This window comes from Typopeltis vanoorti, chromosome 19 (genome assembly GCF_054136105.1).
Source record: "Typopeltis vanoorti isolate ZY-2024b chromosome 19, IOZ_Tvanoo_1.0, whole genome shotgun sequence".
Classification (NCBI taxonomy): domain Eukaryota; kingdom Metazoa; phylum Arthropoda; class Arachnida; order Uropygi; family Thelyphonidae; genus Typopeltis; species Typopeltis vanoorti.
The window spans coordinates 82,212,538-82,234,714 of record NC_143567.1 but is presented as its reverse complement, the minus strand read 5'-3'; the positions used below and the strand labels follow the sequence as shown (position 1 = coordinate 82,234,714).

The 22,177-nt window shown below is 34.1% G+C and overlaps 1 protein-coding gene and 1 long non-coding RNA gene across 2 annotated transcripts in view; both read left to right on the top strand.

Annotated features, from left to right (window-relative positions):
• Positions 1-11,402, top strand: part of LOC150096299 (pre-mRNA-splicing factor RBM22) — a 115,474-nt gene extending 104,072 nt beyond the window's left edge. The window contains exons 8-9 of the mRNA XM_090408935.1: positions 2,505-2,633; positions 11,009-11,402. Coding sequence (XP_090265061.1) covers positions 2,505-2,633; positions 11,009-11,238 — 359 coding nt within the window. The 3' untranslated portion in view covers positions 11,239-11,402. The remainder of the gene's footprint in view (positions 1-2,504; positions 2,634-11,008) is intronic.
• Positions 11,403-20,601: 9,199 nt separating this feature from the next.
• LOC150096298 (uncharacterized) overlaps positions 20,602-22,177 on the top strand; it is a 28,697-nt gene continuing 27,121 nt past the window's right edge. Inside the window, exons 1-2 of the long non-coding RNA XR_016549976.1 lie at positions 20,602-20,664; positions 20,952-21,038. This is a non-coding gene — a long non-coding RNA (uncharacterized LOC150096298). The remainder of the gene's footprint in view (positions 20,665-20,951; positions 21,039-22,177) is intronic.

Genomic DNA, 22,177 nt, shown 5'->3' with positions numbered 1-22,177 from the left:
CTACATGGAGTGTATTCAATTCCATTTAATTGCAAGTTAATTTACTTCAGTTAAACAGGCTAATCCATCACTAAATGTATTATAGAATACCAGTTCTATATTGAATAAAAAAAAATTATAAACCTGATCTTGTTGAATATACAATTATGAATGCTAGTCACAGGATCCTTTGGGATGATACTAAATTATTGCATAGTTGCACCTACATTGGATGTCTTTTTAAAGAAAGTGTTGACGTTCTCCATCACCAAAGCCTCAACCTCAGTAACAGATTGTCGATATTCAAAATTTGAGAAACTGTTATCATTAATTGTATTTTTCTTTTTTTTCCCCATAAATACTGGTTTCCATAAATTATAGAACAAAGAGAAAAATAATGATAACCTGGGAGGGAGGAGGGGATATGAAAGTCAAGTAAATTATCTAAAAAGTGATGCTGAGTCTGATTATCATATACAAATGAGTGGTACTATCTGAAGTGAGAGCAAGACATTTCATGATGACAAAATTCTTGGTATGGCTGCAAGACATCATTTAACCGTTTAAGCAATAAATTCAGGTGGCGAGCCATCATAAGACTAGCATCCAGCCAAAGTCAGGTAGAGGTAGCTAGCCAGTTGTATGCGAGTCATTTTGATGTTCACAGACTGTGGAACCAATGCTAACAAATAGCATCCCAGAAATACAATAATGGAAGGCTATAACCACAGTGAGTGACTGTTATCTCCAATTATCTGCTTGCTGAAACAGGAGTTCTAATCTGAATCACCTACAATCTGACCTTGTGTTGGCTACAGGAGCATTGGTATATGCTTCCAGTGTGCACAGAAGACTTCGTGAAGGTTGTCTGTATGCTGGGCAACCAGGAGTCAGTAGTCTGCATGCCCCTATCCCCCACACCACAGAAGAGAACATTTGAAATAAGCCAGATCCCACATCAACTGGACCTAAGAACAATGGGATCGGTATTATTTATAGTCATGAGTAGAGAGTCCTGATTTACTATAAAGTGATACCAGACATGTTCTGATGGAGAGAACCATTATTATCCCTGTAATATCCATGAAAGGGACACTTATGGTGGAGGTAGCATGATAGTTTGGGGGGGGCATCTTGTTAAGTGGGCCCACCAATCTATGTGCTTCCTAGCTTTGTCCATATGTGGGTACCGTAGGGATAACATTATCTTATAAGATAATTCTCCATGAGCAAAGCTCATGGATCAATAACTTCAAGGGGAGTATCACACATATGATGTACGTCTCCCAAATTTGGGGCAGTCTTATGCAACTCAAGAGACTGCCCCAAATCTCAAGCTCAACAGCCAAGAATACCTAGTCCGCTAGGGAGCACCATCAGGACTTTTAGGAGAAACAATACCTTCCTCGCTTCTTCCTCATTTACTGTCCTGCGTGCACATGTCTTTATTTTAAGTTCCTTTGAAGATGGCAACGTGGCATTGCCGAAATATTGGAAATATATATTAAAGTTTAATTTAATTTGTATTCTAATGTACATTGTGAATTCCTTAAGTTAATTAATAATCATGTATAACCAGCGTATAAACTTTTCTAGGAGTATTACTAACTTAATTCCTGGACACCATTACAAACAGTATGAAACATTGTTGTCAGCACTGTATTACTGTGAGGGATGACCACATTCCTTATTGAGGCACTTTGACAATCTCATTTTGATCTCTTCTTGACAATTGTCTTGATGTATCCATTTGTTACTGAATTAAATTATTTATTTACAATTTTTGTGGATGTTTCTTTCACATTTCATATCATACTGCATTTCACTGAATTGCATACAAATTCATCATACAGTTTGAGTTACTGTGATTTTTCTTGTTTCTTGTTTCTTAATTTATGGAAACTAGTGCAGTTATACACACTTATGCCTATTTCAGATCCTAATAGTGTTAAAATCTGAGAAAAAAAAAAAAAAAAATATATATATATATATATATATAAATAAATAAATAAAAATGCCATTCTCCATGGGTGTACAGTGTTGCTGTTTGAATTTCCCAGTGCTATTTTGTTACACTGACAATGGTTTAAAAAACGTAAAATATTTGCATAATTACTTACATTTAAACATCTTTCCACTATTTCACAGTGGAAAGATGTTTTCCACTTGGTATTTGTATACCAATACCAAGCTGTAGAGGCTCTGTATGTTGATTAATTTGCCATTTGCTACTTTAAATTTCCTTTATCTTAGCTTACAGTGTTTAACAATATAATCAAATTGTGGTAAACAGGTATGGTGATAATATGCCTCCCTGCAGCCACCAAACACTGATTCAGTTATAAATTCCTTCAGCATTAATTGCCTTAATATAATTTCTGCAGCATTTACAGAAAATCTGTCTTGTAAAAGAATTGAATGTTCATGATTTAAAAAAAAAAAAGATAAAAGTATTATGATGAATTTAGTTTTTATTTATTTTTTTTTGAAATTTAATTATGACTTCTATTTTGCTTTCATTTCAGCTCTTCCTCCACCTCCTGAAGAATTAACAAACAATTATTTCAATCTGGCACCTACACCTCCAAATCTTCCACCTCCTCCACCACCACCACTCCCACATCCTGCATTAATCCGTCCTCCTCCTCCAATAGGTAAGTTTTTTCTTTATGTGTAACACATCATATAGAAGAGATTACTTATCTAATCAGATAATTAATATATAAAATTGTTTTGAATAAAATTCAAAACTTTTTTTTGCAAAATCATAAAAATTAATAATAAAAATTCAAAATGATAAAATTGTTTGTGGGATGAGGGATGAACAGATTGTTTATCCTACAAACTTTGAAGGTGACTGATTCAAAATGGCTATCACCTCATAGTAGTAATTCTACTTCTATTCCATTTTGCCTTTACTAAATCTGTTTTTTCCCACATATTCATAAACAGTATCAGTCTTCAAGATCAATCTCATGATAGATCATTACTATTTCAAAAATGTTCTTTAAAATTTCAGAATTCTTCAGGACATTTTTTGTTTTATTCATTCATTTTGTTTACAGTTTATTATACTGTATAAACTTTATACATTCTACAAGCATAGAAATATACATGATGTGCAAGAGGATAAAAATCAATAATAGACTACTTTATAGCAAATGAAAAAGCAGCAAACATCTTCCTGGATGTTAAAGTCAGGAGAGAGCTAGAAATAGACACAGATCATTTAGTGCAGGCAAAATTAAAGTTTTCATCAAAAATTGGTTACAAAAAAATGCAAAAAAAAAAGAAAAAAAAAGCAAACTAAATCTAATTACTAAGTACACTACTAAACAAATTAAGTATAAGAAATGTATACTGACAGAGGATTAATAAGTATTTAGAAAATATAAAAATATACAGAAAAATGAAGACATTGAGAAAGAATGGAATAATATGAAAAATTATTACATTGGTGGCATATGAAAGTCTAGGGACACACAAAAAAAAAAAAAAAACATCAAAATTGTTTTTATTTTATTCATCATCATCATCATCATCATCAAATTCCTGCCATGTACCCTCAAGGGGTGTACAGGATATGATAGTACTACATGAAAAAAATTACATCATTATTAATTTCCTATCTACAATTTTCCTCCAAATCAGTCTGTTACTTGTCAAGACTCCAACATTATCAGATCTTATATTTCTATCGTCTAAAGCACTTTGTATCGTATCAATCCACCTATATCTTGGCCTTCCTCTGGGTCGTTTTGCTGCCACCCTGGCAGAGAACACTTGTTTTGCTAATCTTTCCTCGCCCATTCTATTTAAGTAACCATACCACCTGAGATTAGCTCTGCTAACGCATTCCTCGATGCTGACAATGTCAAGTTCTTTCCTAATATCCTCGTTTTTAATATGATATTGCCATTGTTGCCATCTGTTCACGCCTATAATCTTTCTCAGGACTCTCATATCTGTGGTCTCTAGTCTTTGGTTAAGTGTTTTACTTCTGACCCAGCTCTCAGATCCATAAGTTAAAACTGGTTTGAACACTGTCTTGTATACAGCTAATTTAGTGTTCCGACTAATTTCTCTCTTATTCCATATGAATTTATTCAATTGACTTCCCACCATACCAGTTTTGCTGATTCTGTTGTCTATTTCTATATTTAATTTACCATCTTCAGTAAAAATCGTGCCTAAATAGCTGAAATGTTTTACTTGTTCCACAGGTTCTCCATTCACAACACAGTTGACATTTTCAATGATTCTGCCTATTTTCATTGTCTTTGTCTTTTTATTGCTGACCTTCATACCATATCTATTACAACAGCTATTCAATTTAGTCAGAGAATCTTGCAGACTTGTAGCAGATTTATTTAGAAGTATAACATCATCTGCATAAAGCAAAGAGCTGACATTAACATCTCCAATTTTGATATCATGTTTAATACCACTTTCCTTCATAATGTGATCCATATAGATAATGAATAACAGAGGGGATAATGTACATCCTTGTCTCACACCAGATTTAACATTAAACCATCTTCCTGTACTTCCTTCAATTCTGACTGCTGACTTACAACTCAAATAAAGACTAAGTATTGCTTGGTATAATGCCCCATTCACACCATATAACTGCAGCGTATTGAATAGCTTCTCTCTTGGCACCTTGTCATATGCCTTTTCCAGATCGACAAAACTTAAATACAGATCTTTGTTATATTCCCATGCTTTCTCGACTATTTGTCGTAAAGTGAAGATCTGATCCTGACAGCCTCTATTTGGCCTGAATCCAGCTTGTTCTTCACCAAGCTTTTTTTCCACAATTCTTCTCAACCGTTTCTCAAGTATACTTGCATAGATCTTGCCAGGAACACTCAGTAGAGAAATACCTCTGTAATTCTCACATTCAGTTTTATTTCCCTTTTTATATATGGGTACTATGAGAGCTCTACTCCAATCATCGGGAATTCGTCCCTCTGTCCAGGCTTTCTGAACTATGCAGTGCAGCAACTGTAATACTCTTATACCACCATACTTCAGCATTTCTGGTCGAATATCATCTACTCCTGCTGCCTTTCCACATTTCAAGCCTTTGATGGCTTTTTCTACTTCAAGTATGGATATGTATTCCTGACTGCATGCCTGGTCAGTGTTTTTTACCACTGTGGTGTCATCACTGCTTGTTTCATTTAGCAGTTTTTCAAAGTAATTACTCCATACTTCAAGGATATCTTTTTCTCCCGTTTTCATGTCACCTTTATCATCTCTAATTCCTTTTACAGCACTCTTTCCTCCATTCTTAAGTTTCTTCAACAACCTCCAGAATATTTTGCCACCTTCTTGATATTTATTTTCTATATTCTTGCCAAAGTCCTCCCATGACTTTTGTTTAGCTAGTTTTACACAGTGTTTAGCATTCTTGCATTTGTCTCTATATTCTCTAAGAGCAAAAGCTGACTTATTTGCCAGGAACTTTTGGTATGCTTTCTTCTTTTCCTTCACTGCCTCTTTAACTTCCTGTGTCCACCAGGGAGTTCTGATTTTTTTATCCTTACAAACAACCTCACCACATGCCTCTCTGGCAGAATCAATCAATGTTTTCTTCAGAGTTTGCCACTGAATCTCCAAGGTTTGGTTCCTGTTCTCAAACTCTTTCATTTTTTCTTCAATAATCTTTGTGTATTTTAGTCTACAGTTCACATCTGAGAGCTGCTCAACTTTTATTCGCTTTAAAACTTTCTTACATGTTATTCTTTTCAATATGAAATTCAATTTTATCCTGCTCAAGACTAAATAGTGATCACTTCCAATTTCAAATCCTCTGTACACTCTGGTGTCCTGCACCAGGAAGAAAACATCACTATCAACAATAACATAGTCAGTGAGACTTTTCTTATTCCTAGCCTCTTCTCTCCATGTGAATTTGTGCACATTTTTATGTTGGAACATGGTGTTAGTAATGACCAGTCCATGTCCTGAGCAGAAATCCAACAGATATTTGCCATTATTATTAGCTTTGCTCTTTTCTCCAAATTTTCCCAAAATATTTTTGTATGTCTGACAATCATTTCCTACTCTGCTATTTAGATCCCCAACAAGGACCAACTTTTCATTTTTCATTGTGTCAGTGGCTTTTTCTAAAGCCTCAAAAAATTCCTCCACTTCTACCTTAGTAGAACCTTCTGTGGGACCATAGGCACAAATAAGTCTCATTGTCCAGTTCCCCATTCTCATATTTGCCCACATTACTCTACTTGAGACTGCCTGCCATTCAAGAAGATTAGCCTCGTATTTTGTGTTGAATACTATGGCTACTCCTTCTTTTCCTTGATTGTCATTGCCTGAATATAACATTTTGTATTTATTGCTCAGAAAGAGCTCACCAGTTTTGGTCTTTTTTGTTTCAGTCACCCCTATTATGTCGATCTGGTACTTATCTAATTCCTCAGCTAGCTCCATTTCTTTGCCATTCAGGCTTCTTACGTTGATAGTACCGATCTTTAACTCTGGTGATGTTGAGTTGGGGTTTATTTTCAGATTTGTTCCAGTAGCTGACTTTTCGCTGTTCGCCCTGGTTCCCTGGCGAAAACAACGGGGGCCTTGTTTAACCGGGCGACGTCCCAGCCGGCATGAAATTTTTATTTTATTAAAAACAATAATTGAAAATAAAAAGCCAGCCTTTAAAAGGTGGTTAAGTAGTAAACAATGAGATGAAATTGAATATAAACAAAGATGAGCAATAGCTAATAGATAAACCAGAAAGCGACACAGATAAAGCTGGAAAAAATTTGTATTGTACCTACAAAATGATATATACAAAATAAGACCCAGTGCCTATAAAATATTAACGCACATTAATGCAGATATAAAAGAAACTGCAAATATAAATTGCAGAGTAGATTTAACAGAATTCTTAAACTACTTAACAGATCTTTGACAGATAATATTAACATTAAAAAAAAAATACAAAATGATTTAAATGATATAATAACAAAGAATTAAAGGAAAACCTAAGTAAAATAAATTAAATATATATATATATATATATATTCAAATGGACAAATACCAATCAAATGAAATAAGAGTATAGTAATACCTATATTAAAAAAGGGGTTAAAAGAAAACCTGCTAATTACAGAGGTATATTGAAAATATACTGTAGGAAAAAAAATATTAGAATGTCAAAATGGATTTAAAGAAGTATGTTTTACAATAGATGCAGCTTGCTGTTTAAAACTACTTATAGAGAAAAGAGAATTTAATTTTGAAACTTGCTTTTTGTTTATAGATTATGAAAAAGCATTTGATAAAGTAAAAAGACATATTGTTTGATATATTAAAAAGAATATATCTAATATTTTACTATGGGCAATATTGAATACAAAGATAATGAAATAAAAATAAATGAAAAAACATTTTTAAAACACTCTATTAACCAAAGGAATATGACAAGAATGTCCTCTGTCTCTAGTGCTTTAATATTTATGTTAATGAAATACTAAGGAACACTTTAAATTATCCAGGTATAGAAATTTCCAAGAATAATAAAATAAATGTTATTTCAGATAAGAAAGGCAATTTACAAAGAGCAATATGTGATTTGAACATTACAGTAGAACAGTTTAGAATGAAAATATCCATAGATAAAACTAAAACAGTGGCATTCTGTGGACAAACTCCAGTTAGAAGTTGAAAGTTCATTAATAATAAAATAATAGAATACATAAATACTATTAGTTATCTTGGATATTTCTTGGAAATTAAAAACTTCAAAATTTTTACAGATTATAGGCCTTTGTAAATGAAATACTGAATCCAAATAATGTACCAAAAAAAAAAAAAGCCTTAAAATATACAATACTTTAGCACTACCTGCATTATTAATGACAGTGAAATTTGGTCAATAAATAAACAAATAAAAACAAGTGAAATGAGATTTGTGATAAAAACTGCAAAATACACATTATTACACAAAAAAGAAAAAGGAATAATCAGGGTGTTCCATTAAAATTTCAGGATTTGTGAAGTTCCGTCATAAGAAAAGTTTGGGAAACTGATATAGATAATAACAAAGGAGATAATGTACATTCTTGTCTGACACCAGATTTAATATCAAACCATTTTCCTATACTTCAATTCTAACTGCTGACTTACAACTGAAATAAAGCTAAGTATTGTTTGACATATAATTGTAGAGTTTCTGAATAACTTTCCTCTTGGCACCACACCAAGTTGTATGCCTTTTGTAGGTCTACAAAACTTAAATACAGATCTCTGTTATATTCCCACAATTTCTCAACTATTTGTCAAAGAGTAAAAATTTGATCCTGACAGCCTCTATTTGGCCTGAATCCAACTGGTTCATCAAGCTTCCCTTCCACAATCCTTCTCAGCCATTTCTCAAGTATACTTGCATAAATCTTACCAGGAACACTCAGTAGGGAAATACTTCTGTAATTCTCACATTCAATTTTATTTCTCTTTTTATATATGGGTACTATCTATTCCAATCATCTGGAATTCGTCCCTCTGTCTGGCTTTCTGAATTATGCAGTACAGCTACTGCAAGACTTTTATACCTCAATACTTGAGCATTTCTGGAATATCATCTACTCCTGCTGCCTTTCCACATTTCAGACTTCAGCTGGCTTTTTCTACTTCAAGTTTGGATATATATTCCTGTTTGCCGTGGAATGTTTTTTTTTTACCACTGTGCTGTAACTACTTCTTTCAATTAGCAATTTTTCGAAGTAATTACTCTATATCAAGGATATCTTTTTCTCCAGTTTTCTTAATAAGGTCAAGTGCCTTTTTGCTACTTGTATATGAAATATATATGACTTCTGTTACTTCAACCTTGATATCTCTCGTGGTTGTAGCTCCCACTGATTTGACCTCAATAAAGGTCGAAACGGTCTGGGTAGTGGCCCTTCCCATTATGCATAGCATTATTCCAGCCGAAAGGGGATACTTTGCATTATGGGATACATACTAAGGCAAGTGATATGAAGTCATTAGTCTCTATATACAAATAGCTCAGACGTGAATATATTTCACACACAATACATTGTTTTGCTTCCTTGGGGAGAGGATTAAAACCAAGTATGTAATTTCTTGGTATCTTCAATGTATAATAAACTCAAGGTAAAAACTTTCTATATTCATTCCTTTGATGTGTATGTTAAAGAGATTATGTAAGCTATTGACATGATTGTTGATAACGTTACCTGCGCCAAATGTATCGGCATTTGTAAGCATTCCTCCATGGCAGGTTTGCACCCCATCCTGCAATTTTTTACTTTGCCAACTAAGTCTCACACTTCATCTGTCTATATGCATTTATTTAATGCACACAGAGCAGAACACTGATTTCCTTCCCATCTATACTGATGGTTCAAGATCCGAGATGTTAGTTGTGCTGTGGTATTTCCTGACCTTATCATATCCAATTAGATCCCCACTTAATTGCAGCAGTTATACAGCAGAGTCACATGCAATTCAGCTTGTGCATATAAAAGAAAGCTGCTACCAGAAGTGTATAATTTATACAGACTGGTTGAGTTCTTTACAGACCATGTTGTCTCCTAAATAAAATTAGTTTAATCCTTTTTCCAAGTGTGAGCAAACAAAGTTTGCGCCTGAAGGATTAAACTAATTTTATTATACTCTAACCAAGTGAAAAATAAACTTTCAACATCTTTCTCTAAATCCAGAGTAATTTATTAAAAAAGGGTAGCACACCATTTGGCAACTCCTATAGGGAGAGATGACCTGCTAATGCTTCTGCCTGGCTCCCACTGAAGAGACCTCAATAAAGGTCGAAACTAGTCTGGGTAGTGGCCCTTCCCTTAATGCATGACATTAGACATATCCGCAAGGAGATGTGTTTTGCATTATAGGAGATACTGAGATAGGAGTGTTGGTATCTTACTCCACCTTTGCAACGAGTTGCCCTGGTGTTGTACCACCTTACTCCAGTCCTGAAGATACTTTCGGGCGCAAACTTTGTTTGCTCACACTTGGAAAAAGGATTAAACTAATTTTATTATACTCTAACCAAGTGAAAAATAAACTTTCAACATGTTGTCTCCTGTATATAATCCACATCTAGTACTTTGTGAGATTCTACATCTCTTGTACAAACTGAAGGTCCATGATTTTGAAATTGAGTTGTGCTGGATTCCCAACCACACTAGAATTAAGAGAAATTAAACTGTAGATGCAGCTGCCAAATCAGCTCATTCATTTTCCGGGTACTCTTTGTTAGTCCCATATACAGGCTACAGATATTTTATAAGATCAAAGCTAATAATTCAATGGCAATCATCAGCAGAAAGAACTGACAAAATTGCATGAGATTAATCTTGAAATTAAACATTGGCAAGCAACAGAGAGGAAGTTGTCCTTGCTAGACTTCATATAGGTCACAATCATTGTATATATTCTTATTTACTGAAGCTGATGGCCCACTCGTGTTAACAATGCATCACACGGCTCACCATTTGTCACATTCTGTTGGAATGCTGCTATTTCACTCAAGAAGGGTTTTTTTTTTTTCCTAATCTGGCTGAGCCATATACATTCAGATAAATTGCACGAAGTTTTTAACTTTTTAAAAAGAATTAAATTATACAAACACGTTTCATTATAAATTTTATTTATATGTAGATACTGATCTTCTTAACTTAATTTTTTTTTTATTTAAATGCATTTCATTATCCAGTACTGTAGAAAGCAGCTTTATTGTTATAATTTGTATATTGTATTATAATACTATGAACAAAGAGTAAAATTAATGAAAAAATATAATACAGATGAAGCATTGAGATTATATAAAGTTGGATTCCAACTTTATATATGAACCGAAAGGAAATATTCATGTCCTTATGGTTTGTATTTTCATTGTGACTTATGACAGGATCATCAGAATGAAACCCCATTGTAAGTTGACTTGACTATACATATGAGCAAACCGTGTTATTGTTACATGTAATACATTGATAGTTATTCAATTTAAAATTATTTCTTATAGGTCTGAGGTTTCCACCACCTCCACCACCACCTTTTATAGGACCACCTGGGGGACCACCACCTCCTAATCCCCCACCAGGTCTTCGTCCACCTGGATCTTTTCCTCCCCCACCAATTCCAGCTCCATCACTTTCTCTTCAGACTTCATTAGCAGGTAGTGTTGTAAGACCAGGAATCCATTATCCTTCACAAGATCCTCAGCGTATGGGCTCAGCAGGATGTGGAACATAATTTTGTAAATGATTTTATACGTATTTTTATGTAAAATATGCTTGTAATTTTCTATGAAAATGCAAAATTATACAGTGATGTAAAACCATATCTTAATCTTGTCTGATAACATTAGTTTCTGTAAAAAATGGCATTCTGTATTCATTAAATCTGGTAAAATATGGGTCTGTAAGCTGTAATAATTTTAAAATTTTTGAAGCTCTTTTACATATATTGGTTTAAAACACTTTTTTATTATAAGAAAACCAGTGAATCATTAAGAATTAGGTATATCTGAACTACATACAAATGCATTACTCAAGCTTTTATTTTTATTTATTTTTTACTTGCATTCTTCAGACACAAGTTGTAAAACCTCATGTCATGTTCATACCATTTATGAAAATGTTAGTACTGTATTTACATCTCTTTAATTGGTTTTAATAACTCATGAGTTGCTTGGTTCATATTAAAAAAATTAAACAATTTGTCCTAGACTAAAAAATAAATAAGATACCAAGTAAGATAAATTCATATATTTATATCATAAATAAGATAAAAATGTAAAATCTTTTTTTGAAGAAATTAAATCTTTTTTTCTTAAAGGAATCAAATGATTCTTTTTGTATGTATGTAAAGTATAAAGAAAGCAAATTTAAAAAACGAGTCGAGAGACCTTAATTAGATTGGTGTTTCACTTCTGTGCATTATTGAATTTTTTTTTTCCCGTTTGATCTCTAAAATTAGCTGGTGGTTTATTTCATTATTAGGAGTTGCATTTTTCGCATTAATTTTTTTTTTTCATTTGCTTTCCATATTCCTTTTTATTGAATGAAAACATACACTGTACATATTTTCACTAGGTGATACTGAAAGATATTTTCATTATTTTGTAGTTATGAAACATCTAAAAATAACAAAAAGAACATTGCAGTGTATAAATCATTGATGAAGAATGAAATAGCAGCTGGATTTGCTAATGATCTATGTTCTTATTCTTTCTTAACTTCTGTATTTCATTGATATTTTACTGATAGACTGTTAAAACCTGTAGTGGGGGGAGGAGAAATGAAATAATCTCCTTAGGGAAGTACTAGATGTCCCAGGGCTGTATCTAAATAGTTTAAAAATAATCCAGAAACAATTCAAATAACTATTATGGATAAGTATATAATATTTGAAAGAATGATTAAGTGAAATTTAAATATATACATGAATAAATGATTTTAAATGATAAAATTTCACTTGATGCAAATGTATTTGCCTTTTTTTTTTTAATAGCAATAATTTCATCTTTGGGTGGTGGGGAAATTGTTTCCTCTCAGATCTAGTACTTCATGTACCTTACAAGAAAACTGCAAACCTCTGGAAACTGCAGAAAATTCATTTTGCTTATACTCTTAATTTACACTTTTACAGGTATATCAGGTGTAAAAAAATATCTGAAGATAAAATAATTCTTCTGGGTATATATGAAAAAAAATTTTAAACATATGATTTCAAATCAAGTGCTTTATATACTGGTCAAATACACATATGTTCATAGAAACCACATCACCTTGTATAAATATATTTTTTAGTAGTTAAATGGTCATTTTCATTGGTTTATTATTAGATATTTCATTGTGTTGCGTCAGAATTTTTTTATGTTATATGCTTGTGTTGAGATCACTTTGCATACATTAACACCTCCAAGAAAAAGTGATTCAAGCTTTGAATAGAAAAGACTTCTTCTTGTGAAATAGTTAAAAGGGTGTCCTGTAGTCAATCTACTGTGGTATAGTTGCTATCAAAAAAGGAAGGAAACTGGATCTGCTGAAAAGAAGGAGGAGACAGGAAGAAAGCCACTGTTTACACCATACAAGATCGATTTCTAAAGTGGCTCTACCTCAAAAATTGCCTTGTGTCATCTGGAGAACTGAAACGGGAGTTGTGGCAAGCTCAGGAGAAGACGTATTTGACAAGGACTGATAGCCAGACTCCCTAAAAAGAGGTCCTTGTTAACCAAAAGAAATGAGATTGGCTTGGTTAAATTGGTGCAAAGAGCATGCCAAATGGACACCTGATCAGTGGAAAAGGGTAATTTTTTTTCTGATGAGAAAAAGTTTAACCTATAGCATGTAGACAGTTCGAAAATGATCAGGAGAAAAATTCAACCTTGACTGCCTGGTGTCAGTAGTCAAATGATCTAGGGGCTGCATGTTGTATCATTGTGTTGGTTGTTTTCATTTCACAGATAGTTCAGTGAATGCACAAGTGTACCAGAAATTTTTAGAATCGCCTTCTATCAGACATCACTTCACCTTAGCAACAAACTGCATTTTTCGTGATGACTGCTCCTTGTCATAGGGCAAAATGTAAGTGATGCTATTGTAACCCTAAAATGTACCATATAATTGAGTTTAGTACTTAGAAAAGCTTTAATTTTTGCAGGTTAAGTGGCTCATTGAACACTCAATTCAGTGACTACTGTGGTTAGGAAACGGTTAGGAAGTGTTTCAGTCTCCATTTGGTACCACAAATTCCCATTGAGAATTTGTGGTACCAAATGGAGACTGAAACACTTTGGGAGTTCCAAGAAGTCATAAGGGTGTGGAACCATGAATTGACAGTTGCATCCATTAGGAAATTGATTTTGTCAATGCCCCACTGATGCCGAGCAGTAATAAAAGTAAGAGGAGGACCCATGAAATACTAAACAGCAAAAAGTGAATTTTTAACTTTGGATGTTAGCAACACTGTAATTGAGCTGAATTTTGGTACAAGTATTTGTTTTTCCAGTGAAAATATCGCTGTCCACTTCATTTTGAAATATTTGTCAAGTTTGTTGTCGTTTTCTTTGTTACATCTTGTGCTAAAAAGAGCCAAATATTAATCAAAAATGTTATGGCCTTCATTATTTGTAGCAATTACTGTTATCTCTTCAAATATGCATTCAGGTTTAATTATCAAAACGTGATTACAGCAGGTGATGCTATTTCTATGAACATGAGTGTATATTATTTCAGACTGACATTTTTTACTAATGAAATGAGAATTGAAAAAAAAAAAAAAAATCTGTCAGTGCCTTTTATTCCCTATATATAAGGAGTAGATGAGACCATTTTAGCCCCAACTTTTGGAGACTGAGGGGATGCCTCAATCTCCACCAGTAGCCAATCTGAGGTAGCTGGCCCAAGATTATTATTCATTATAATTATAATACGCTAGATCGTAATTTATTATGATCATTATGGGTGACTTTAATTTTCCAAATATTGATTGGGTAGAAGAGAAATCTCATGATCAGAAAGAATGGATTTATTGAATTGTTGCGAGATAACTTTCTCAAGCAGCATGTGAAAGAAGGAACTCGAGGTCAAAGAGTGTTGGGTTTGCTCATAGCATCAGAAGGGATCTTTGTCAAGAATAGAATATAGCTATTTTACCTCCAATTGGTGACAGTGATCATGCTGTTCTTTCTTGGGAAGTATCTACTTGTATCGAAGCTCCGATTAAAACAGGCTACATGCTGAACTACAAAGCTGGAAATTATGATCGACTTAGAAGAATCTTTGGTCCCATGGTATCAGTTACTGAATGGAAAAAATGTCAGCAATGCATTGGAATCTTTGAAAAAGTGCTTGAATGAGGGGTATCTAAATGTATCCCTAGTGTTCGAAGCGTAAATAGGTTGGGTGTGAAATGGATGTGCAGCCTTATTAAGCTAGAAATCCACAAGAATATGATGTGAAAAGAGTATCGTGAGAATAAGAGCGAGAGGAGTTATGAAAAGTAATCCAAAAGAATTTTATCGTTATGCTGCAAGCAAAAGAAAGAATGAATGTGGAAGAATAACTTTATTGAATGCAGATGGTAAAGATGGTACACGAGTGTCAGAAGCTAAGGAGATTGTTCAGTTCAGTGCTTGCTTTGCTGATATGAGGGGGACCAGAAAGTAATGAATTATTTTTAATAGGTCATTTTTAGCTGATTGGTTTTTGGTAAATAACATAAATTATTAAATTTGATTTTTATTTAAACATTAGCATTACTTTTCTATTTAAAAATTTTTTTTTTAAATTTTAGATTATTTTTTTTTAATATGGCGGACTTTGAAGTTGAAGAGCACCATTTAAGTCATTGTATGCTGTTTTTGTTTCACCAAGGAAAGAATGCTACCGAGGCTACCAAAATCATTTGCTCAACTTATGGAGACGTATTGAAGGTTAACAAATGTCAGCAATGGTTTAGATTTACAGAAAATTTTGATCTCTCTGATCGTCCTATACCTGGAAGATCTCTTACTCTAGATGATGACTCTTGACTCGTTGAATCAGATCCAAAACAAACCATACAAGAATTAGCAGAGAAACTTAATTCATCGTGGTCAACTGTCCAAGAGCACTTACATAAGAGTGGCAAGGTTCTTAAACAGAGTACATGGGTACTGCATGAACTGTCAGAAAACAAAGCACAGAGACGGGCGATTTGCAATTCATTGTTGACCAGACAACAAAATGACCCCTTTTTGGAACGAGTCGTAACTGGTGGTGAAAAATGGATGCTGTAATAAGAATAATAAACGCAAAAAACAGTGGCTTTCTCCAAATCAAACTCCAATTCCAACACCTCAAGATGAACGTCATCCACAAAAGGTTCTGTTGTGCGTTTGGTGGGCTGTTCATGGAATTATTCATTACGAATTCATGGAACAAGGTAAGACTATCAGCAGCCATCTACTGTAAACAATTAGAGCGACTACATCAAGCATTATTAATCAAACGTCATTCACTTGTCAATCGAAAAAGGGTAATTTTGCAGCAAGATAATGCAAAACCACATTCTTCAAGAATGACTCAAGAAAAAATTAGGCAGTTAGGATGGGAACTTCTACCACATCCTCCATATTCATCGCATATTGCCCCTAGTGACTCACTTATTCAGGTCCTTAGAACACAACATAAGAAATAAAACCTTCTGTTCAGAAGATGATGTCCAAAGGAGTTTGATATCATTTTTTGCCTCCAAAGAAAACTTTTCAAAAAAGGAATTCTAAACTTAGTAGATCGTTGGAATAAGGTTATAATTAATGGTGGCGATTATAGAATTGAATAATGTTAATTTGTTCTTTAATAAAATTTATATTAAAAATGTAGTTCAAAAAATTGATTGTCAACTAGGTATATGTAGTATAGTGCACAGTGCTACTGCTACGTTGGCTGGAGAGCTAGAGGTTCACGAAAATGAGGTTGAAGAGCTTTTGCATAACCTGGATGAGAATTTGTCAATAGGGACAAATGGAATAGCTGCCCATTTGTTAAAGGAATGTTCTGTTGAATTGGCTAGGCCTTTCACACATTTGTATAACTTGAGTCTCAGCTCAGGAATGGAAGAAATGTAATAGTTCCATTGCACAAGGGTGGTGCAAAAACTGATGTGTCCAACTACCAACCTATTAGTATTTCTGGTGTGATAGTGAAGATTTTAGAGAAGTTAGTAAGAAGTTGCATATAGAAATGGGTAGACAATAATTCTGTACTCTGCAGCATGGGTTTACTAAAGGAAGGTTATGTGTTAGCAATTTGCTCATATATTTTATAATGTTACAGCCGAGCTGGATAAAGGGAATGCATACACTATGATAATGTTGGATTTTTCTAAGGCATTTAATAGGGTACCACACTATAGGCTGTTGCATAAACTGGAGAATATGGGATTGGAACATAATCTATTGACTTGGATCAGGGGATGGTTAACAGACAGATATCAAAAAGTGGTGTACAGTGGGTGTAAATGCAAGATTTAAGGTAACCCTCAGGGTTACCTTAAATCTTGTGTGGTATATCTCAGGGTTCAGTCCTTGGGCCATTATTATTGTTCAATCTGTACATTAATGACTTCAAGCAGGGTCTGTCATCATATTTGCAATTGTTTGCTGATGATACAAAGATAGGCACGGCAATCAGGGATGCTACTGATATTCAGCAATTACAAAATGATTTGAACTGACTGGAAATCTGAGCAAACGAAATTGGCTGTTAGTTTAATGTTAATAAGTGTAAAGTTATGCACTTTGGCATGATCAGAGATCCAGTGGCATATTATATTAGCGGGGTTATGCTACAAGAAACTAAAGAGGCAAGGGATCTTGGTGTATTGGTGGATAAGAATTTAAAGTTCAAAGATCACATAGTAAAAGTTGCAAATACAACTCGGAGAATAATTTCTATGCTGAAGCGAACCTTGACATGTAAGGATAAGGAAGTAATTTTACCTCTATAAGGCTTTGATAAGACCACACTTCGATTAGTGTGCGCTGATTTGGTCTCCTGGGTTCCAAGGGGATAAAGAAGCTGTGGGAAAGATGCAAAGAAAAGTTACAAAGATTATATCCGGATTATGGGATTTAGATTAAGAGGACAGATTGCGAGTATGTGAATTACAGACTGGTTAACAGAGGAAAGAGCAGTAATATGATAGAGGGTGTTATGAATGGGTGTTATAGCATTTCAAATGATGAAAATTTTCGTTATATGGAAGGTGGGGAGAGAACACAGGGGCTTCCATGGAAGTTAAGGTTGTTCTCAGTCAAGAAAGGGGTAAGAGCTAGGTTTTTCTCTCAGAGAGCAGTGAGTGAGTGGAATAATTTGCCCGAGTGTATCTAGTGTAAATAAATTTAAGGGAAGGTATGATAGCTGGGTTGGGTAATTTACAGCCTCCCTCAATGAGTCCTTGACTCCCTGGAGGTCTCAGATAATAATAATAAAAGGCATCCAGCAAAAAAAGAAAAGCAGATAAGTGCTATCATCTCTGGTCCACAACCCTAATGCAGCATATTGTCTAAAATAGTGAGAGTTTTACTGTCGATTCTCTTGAGTTAACTGGAAAAAAAGTTTCTGAAAGAAAAATTCTACTTATCCTTGTCTGACATCACCCTCAAGAAACGGTTGAAGAATGGATCAGAAAACGTTCCTCTAGTCTACGACTAGATTTCAACTCAGAACAGCCTTCTTTGGGCAACTTTGCACTATGGATTCAAACGCCACTCACTTCCACAGGCCTGCTATGAGAATATATTTTTTTTTTTTAAAAGAGCGAAATTTTTATGCATCATAGCTTAAAAATTATATACTATTTTTTGTCTTGTGTATAAGCCAAATGAGCATTATGCATAACGCTCTTATAACTAACAGTTAAGGTGTCTCCTGCAACGAGTTTTGGTTTACATAGAGATATCCAGTCAATAATAATGTTCTCAGTGCAAAAATCATCATTCACCTTGAAATTTCAAAAATTTGATATGTAGTTGATTACCTCTGGATCATGAAAGAACCACAAAACGTTTTCAGCGCTCAGAATTTGCATAAAGATAATCACACTTTGAAAACTTCAATCTTTTACATGTTGATCAGCCATGAAATCTTGTGGAAGGCAGCATCCTCTGCTCAGAAGACATTTGAAATTTGCTGTTTGGCTTCATAGAAAATGTAAAGCATGCAATGCATTTCTATTTTTATTTATTTATTTTTTTTTTTACAAGGGAGATGGAGATATGCAACTAGAAAGTGTGCAATTATTTTCGTGTTTTTACAAGGCGATAGGGATAGGTATTTCGAAGTAAACGCATATTTTCTAATGGTCAACCCACTTCTGCTAGTAAAATACAGAACTAATTGCATGCTTCACATTTTCCATGAAGGTGAACAGCAAATTTCAAACTCCAAGGTCAGCAACGCTTCGAGAGGATAAGAAGGCATTGCCTTCCATAGGATTTCATGACCAATCAGCACCTAAAAGGAGTTGATTGTATCTCCAAGTTCGATATCATATCTTTACAAATAGCCGAGTTTAAAAATTTCGTGGTTCTTTTGTAGTCCAAAGTGAATGCATTAATTGATATCAAATTTTTGAAACGTCTAGATAAATGACTTCTGCACCTCCACCAAACTGAAATTGTAGTGTTGAATTTTCGATCGTTGACATTTCTTTGCTTTTCGCGAAAACCAACAAATTTAAATGTTTCAAAACCTCCACGGATTGCTAGTACTTAAACTGCAATTATGTCAAAGGTTATGCCTCGTTTATGACACATTTACACCTTTTTGATTTATATACCTCTGACATATAATTTTGTCACTACAGATGGCCATATTGAAACCAATATTGAATATTATTCAAAACGGGACACCTCTAAGGACTCATTCCATACATTACACAATCCACCACCTCCACTATTTCATCTACTACCTACCAATAGTATTTTTCTATAAACTGAATTCTGCAGCCGATTTCCCACATACAGGATGATAAAACCCGCGTCTTCGAGGGTTTTATCATCCTGTATATGGGAAAGCGTTTTATCAGCCGATCTGAACACGTCTTCGTGTTCAGATCGGCTAATTCATCTTCAGCTGAAAAATTCCATATAAACATTGCTCTCGTCATTACTAAAATCGAACTCGTGTCTTTCGATTGAGAGATCCTAAGACCTCATTAAATTCCATTCAGCCAGGGCGTAATTATTAAGGTAACTGAGTTAATAACTTCAATAATTACGCACTTGGTAAAAACCTTCAAACTGAATGTTTTTCCAATAAAACTCTGGTAGATGGATTGAAACAAAAACTTGAATCGCCTGACCAATTGTAAGAGTTTCAAATATTAAAATTTCAATAAAATCTCTCCAGAGAGACAGTGTGTGTGTGTGTGTGTCCTGGCATAACTTTCTTAAGGAGATACAGCGTATCTGATTGGCGTGTGTCAATCTTCAGCGGCCAGGATGGGTCTCGTTACGGAGAATGGCGTGGTGTTTAAACCGAAATGTGGGGCTCCCCACCCCAAGTAGTAACTGAAAGCACTGTGCAATGCCTTCAGAACACGCAATTTACAAACAAAAAATACTGTGCAATGATGATGGGCGGTATGGCGTTGATGGTAGTAATGTTGCAGTAGGAAAATTAAGTAGTAGTGGAGAGGGTGAGATGTATTTAGCGAAGATAGAGTAGAGTGTCGTCCCGCGATGAATCCCAGGACTCCCTTGCAGGTGTCGCGTAGTAATAATATCAGACTGCTGAAAAATTATCTAGATTACTGCAATTAAGAAAAATAAAGAACAATAAAGAAAAATAGCATTTAATTAAATCGCAGCACATGTTACATGTTTAAATCAGTCTCTTCGTCTTAACAGAATCACGACAATAAAATTAAAATAACTCATCTTTTAAAACTTTTGTAAAAAGTATTTTGTGACCAAAAGGTACATGTTCTGATATATGACAGAAAAAAAAAAAAATGAACACCTGATCGCAGTTATCTTCAAACTAAACAATGATAAGTTGGTCTTATCAGAATTCTTACATGGCTTTATTTTAACAACGTTACATTATACTTTATATATCGTGTTTTTAACAGGTTGGTTATGAACTGTTTGGAACGAGGTAGACGAAGTCTGATGGCATCCATAACGTAAGTACCCAGCAATTTATAGTTTTATTATTCTGAAAGCTGTGATACTTCGTGCTCTGCAAAACTAGTTTTTTGTTTTTTCATTGTTTTCGGGAATGTTACGATTATTAACAACTTTTGACTTTCTTTATAGATTAAAATTTTAAAAGTAATTCTTGAATAGCTTTATTTTTCTTTTTTTCATCCAAACATGACATTCCTGAGTTGTTATGCAATATTAATATTCAGAATTAAAATTTCTTCAGCTGTAACACTTTTCTTTTTTTTTTTTTTTTTTACTCTTTCAGAAAATTACTTGATCCAGTATGAAAAGTTTACAGAGTTTCCGTTATTTCCACACAACTTTATTACTAGTGTTATTTTTGTATGTACAGGTAAGATTTTTTATTATTATTCAGAAACACGGAATAGAAAGGGACGAATTGACATATGTAAGTTCCCAGGAACACAGCTGGCAATTTACTGATCTTCCCAAGGACCCAAGTAATGTAATCAAAACTGTTACAGTTATCTATAAAAATAATTTGAATTACAGATTATCATTTTCTGGGCCCATTCCTAGGCATAAGAATGTATGTACTTTATACTCTGAAAATATTCGAACATCTCCAAAAGTAGTGAACGATGTGAACTGATACAAAGAACAAATAACTATGAAAAGTGCGCATGAAACATTACAGACATCACCAGCGGCCACTATGGTTCTCTTTACAGAGAGAGTGGCGTAGCGTTCAAACCGAAATACGGGGGCCCTCACCAGGTAGTAACTGAAAGCGCTGATCAAGAACGTATCATCATCTCTAGTGGAATTGTAAAAGCGATTTTGGGAGAATATAGAAATGATCCCCCCTCCCACTTATTTTCTTAAAAATAACGAAAAATCGTCTTTTTATTCCCGAAGATTCGAATAGGTGGAGCTCTCTTAAACCTGACTTTTGGAAAAATGGCTGACAGCCAATAGCTGAACTCGTGGCTAACGATAATTTTAAAGAAAACAGGATGAAAGTACAACCGAGAACGACATATAGCAGCCACCATCTCGTGATTTAAACCCGAACTCGTATCATTGTCTGAAATTGTGAGTTCTACGGTCGAGTTTTCTGAGTTACTGGATTAAATAATCAAACTTCGGAGGGGAGGGGAATCGAGATGTTAAACTTATTCAATAATTAACATTCCATGTTCAAAAACAGTTAAAAGTTCTACTCTGTAGTTCACAATTCCCTTTTTTTTTTTTAAAGGATATTCTTGTCTATAAACATATTTCTGAGTTATGGAAAGCGTTCAGTGAACTAAAAAAAAGTACATTTTGAACCAACAGACTGTGGATTGAAATCTCGATGTGGGCATAGACAGGGTCATATTTACACATAAAGCTAGACAAGCTACAGCTTAGGGACTCACAAGGGGCTTTTTCCTCTGTAATAGATAACTTAAAAATTTACCCAGTAGTGAGAGAGGGGAGGCTCTTAAAAGTTATAGCTTAGGTACATAACTTTAAACTCGGCCCTGG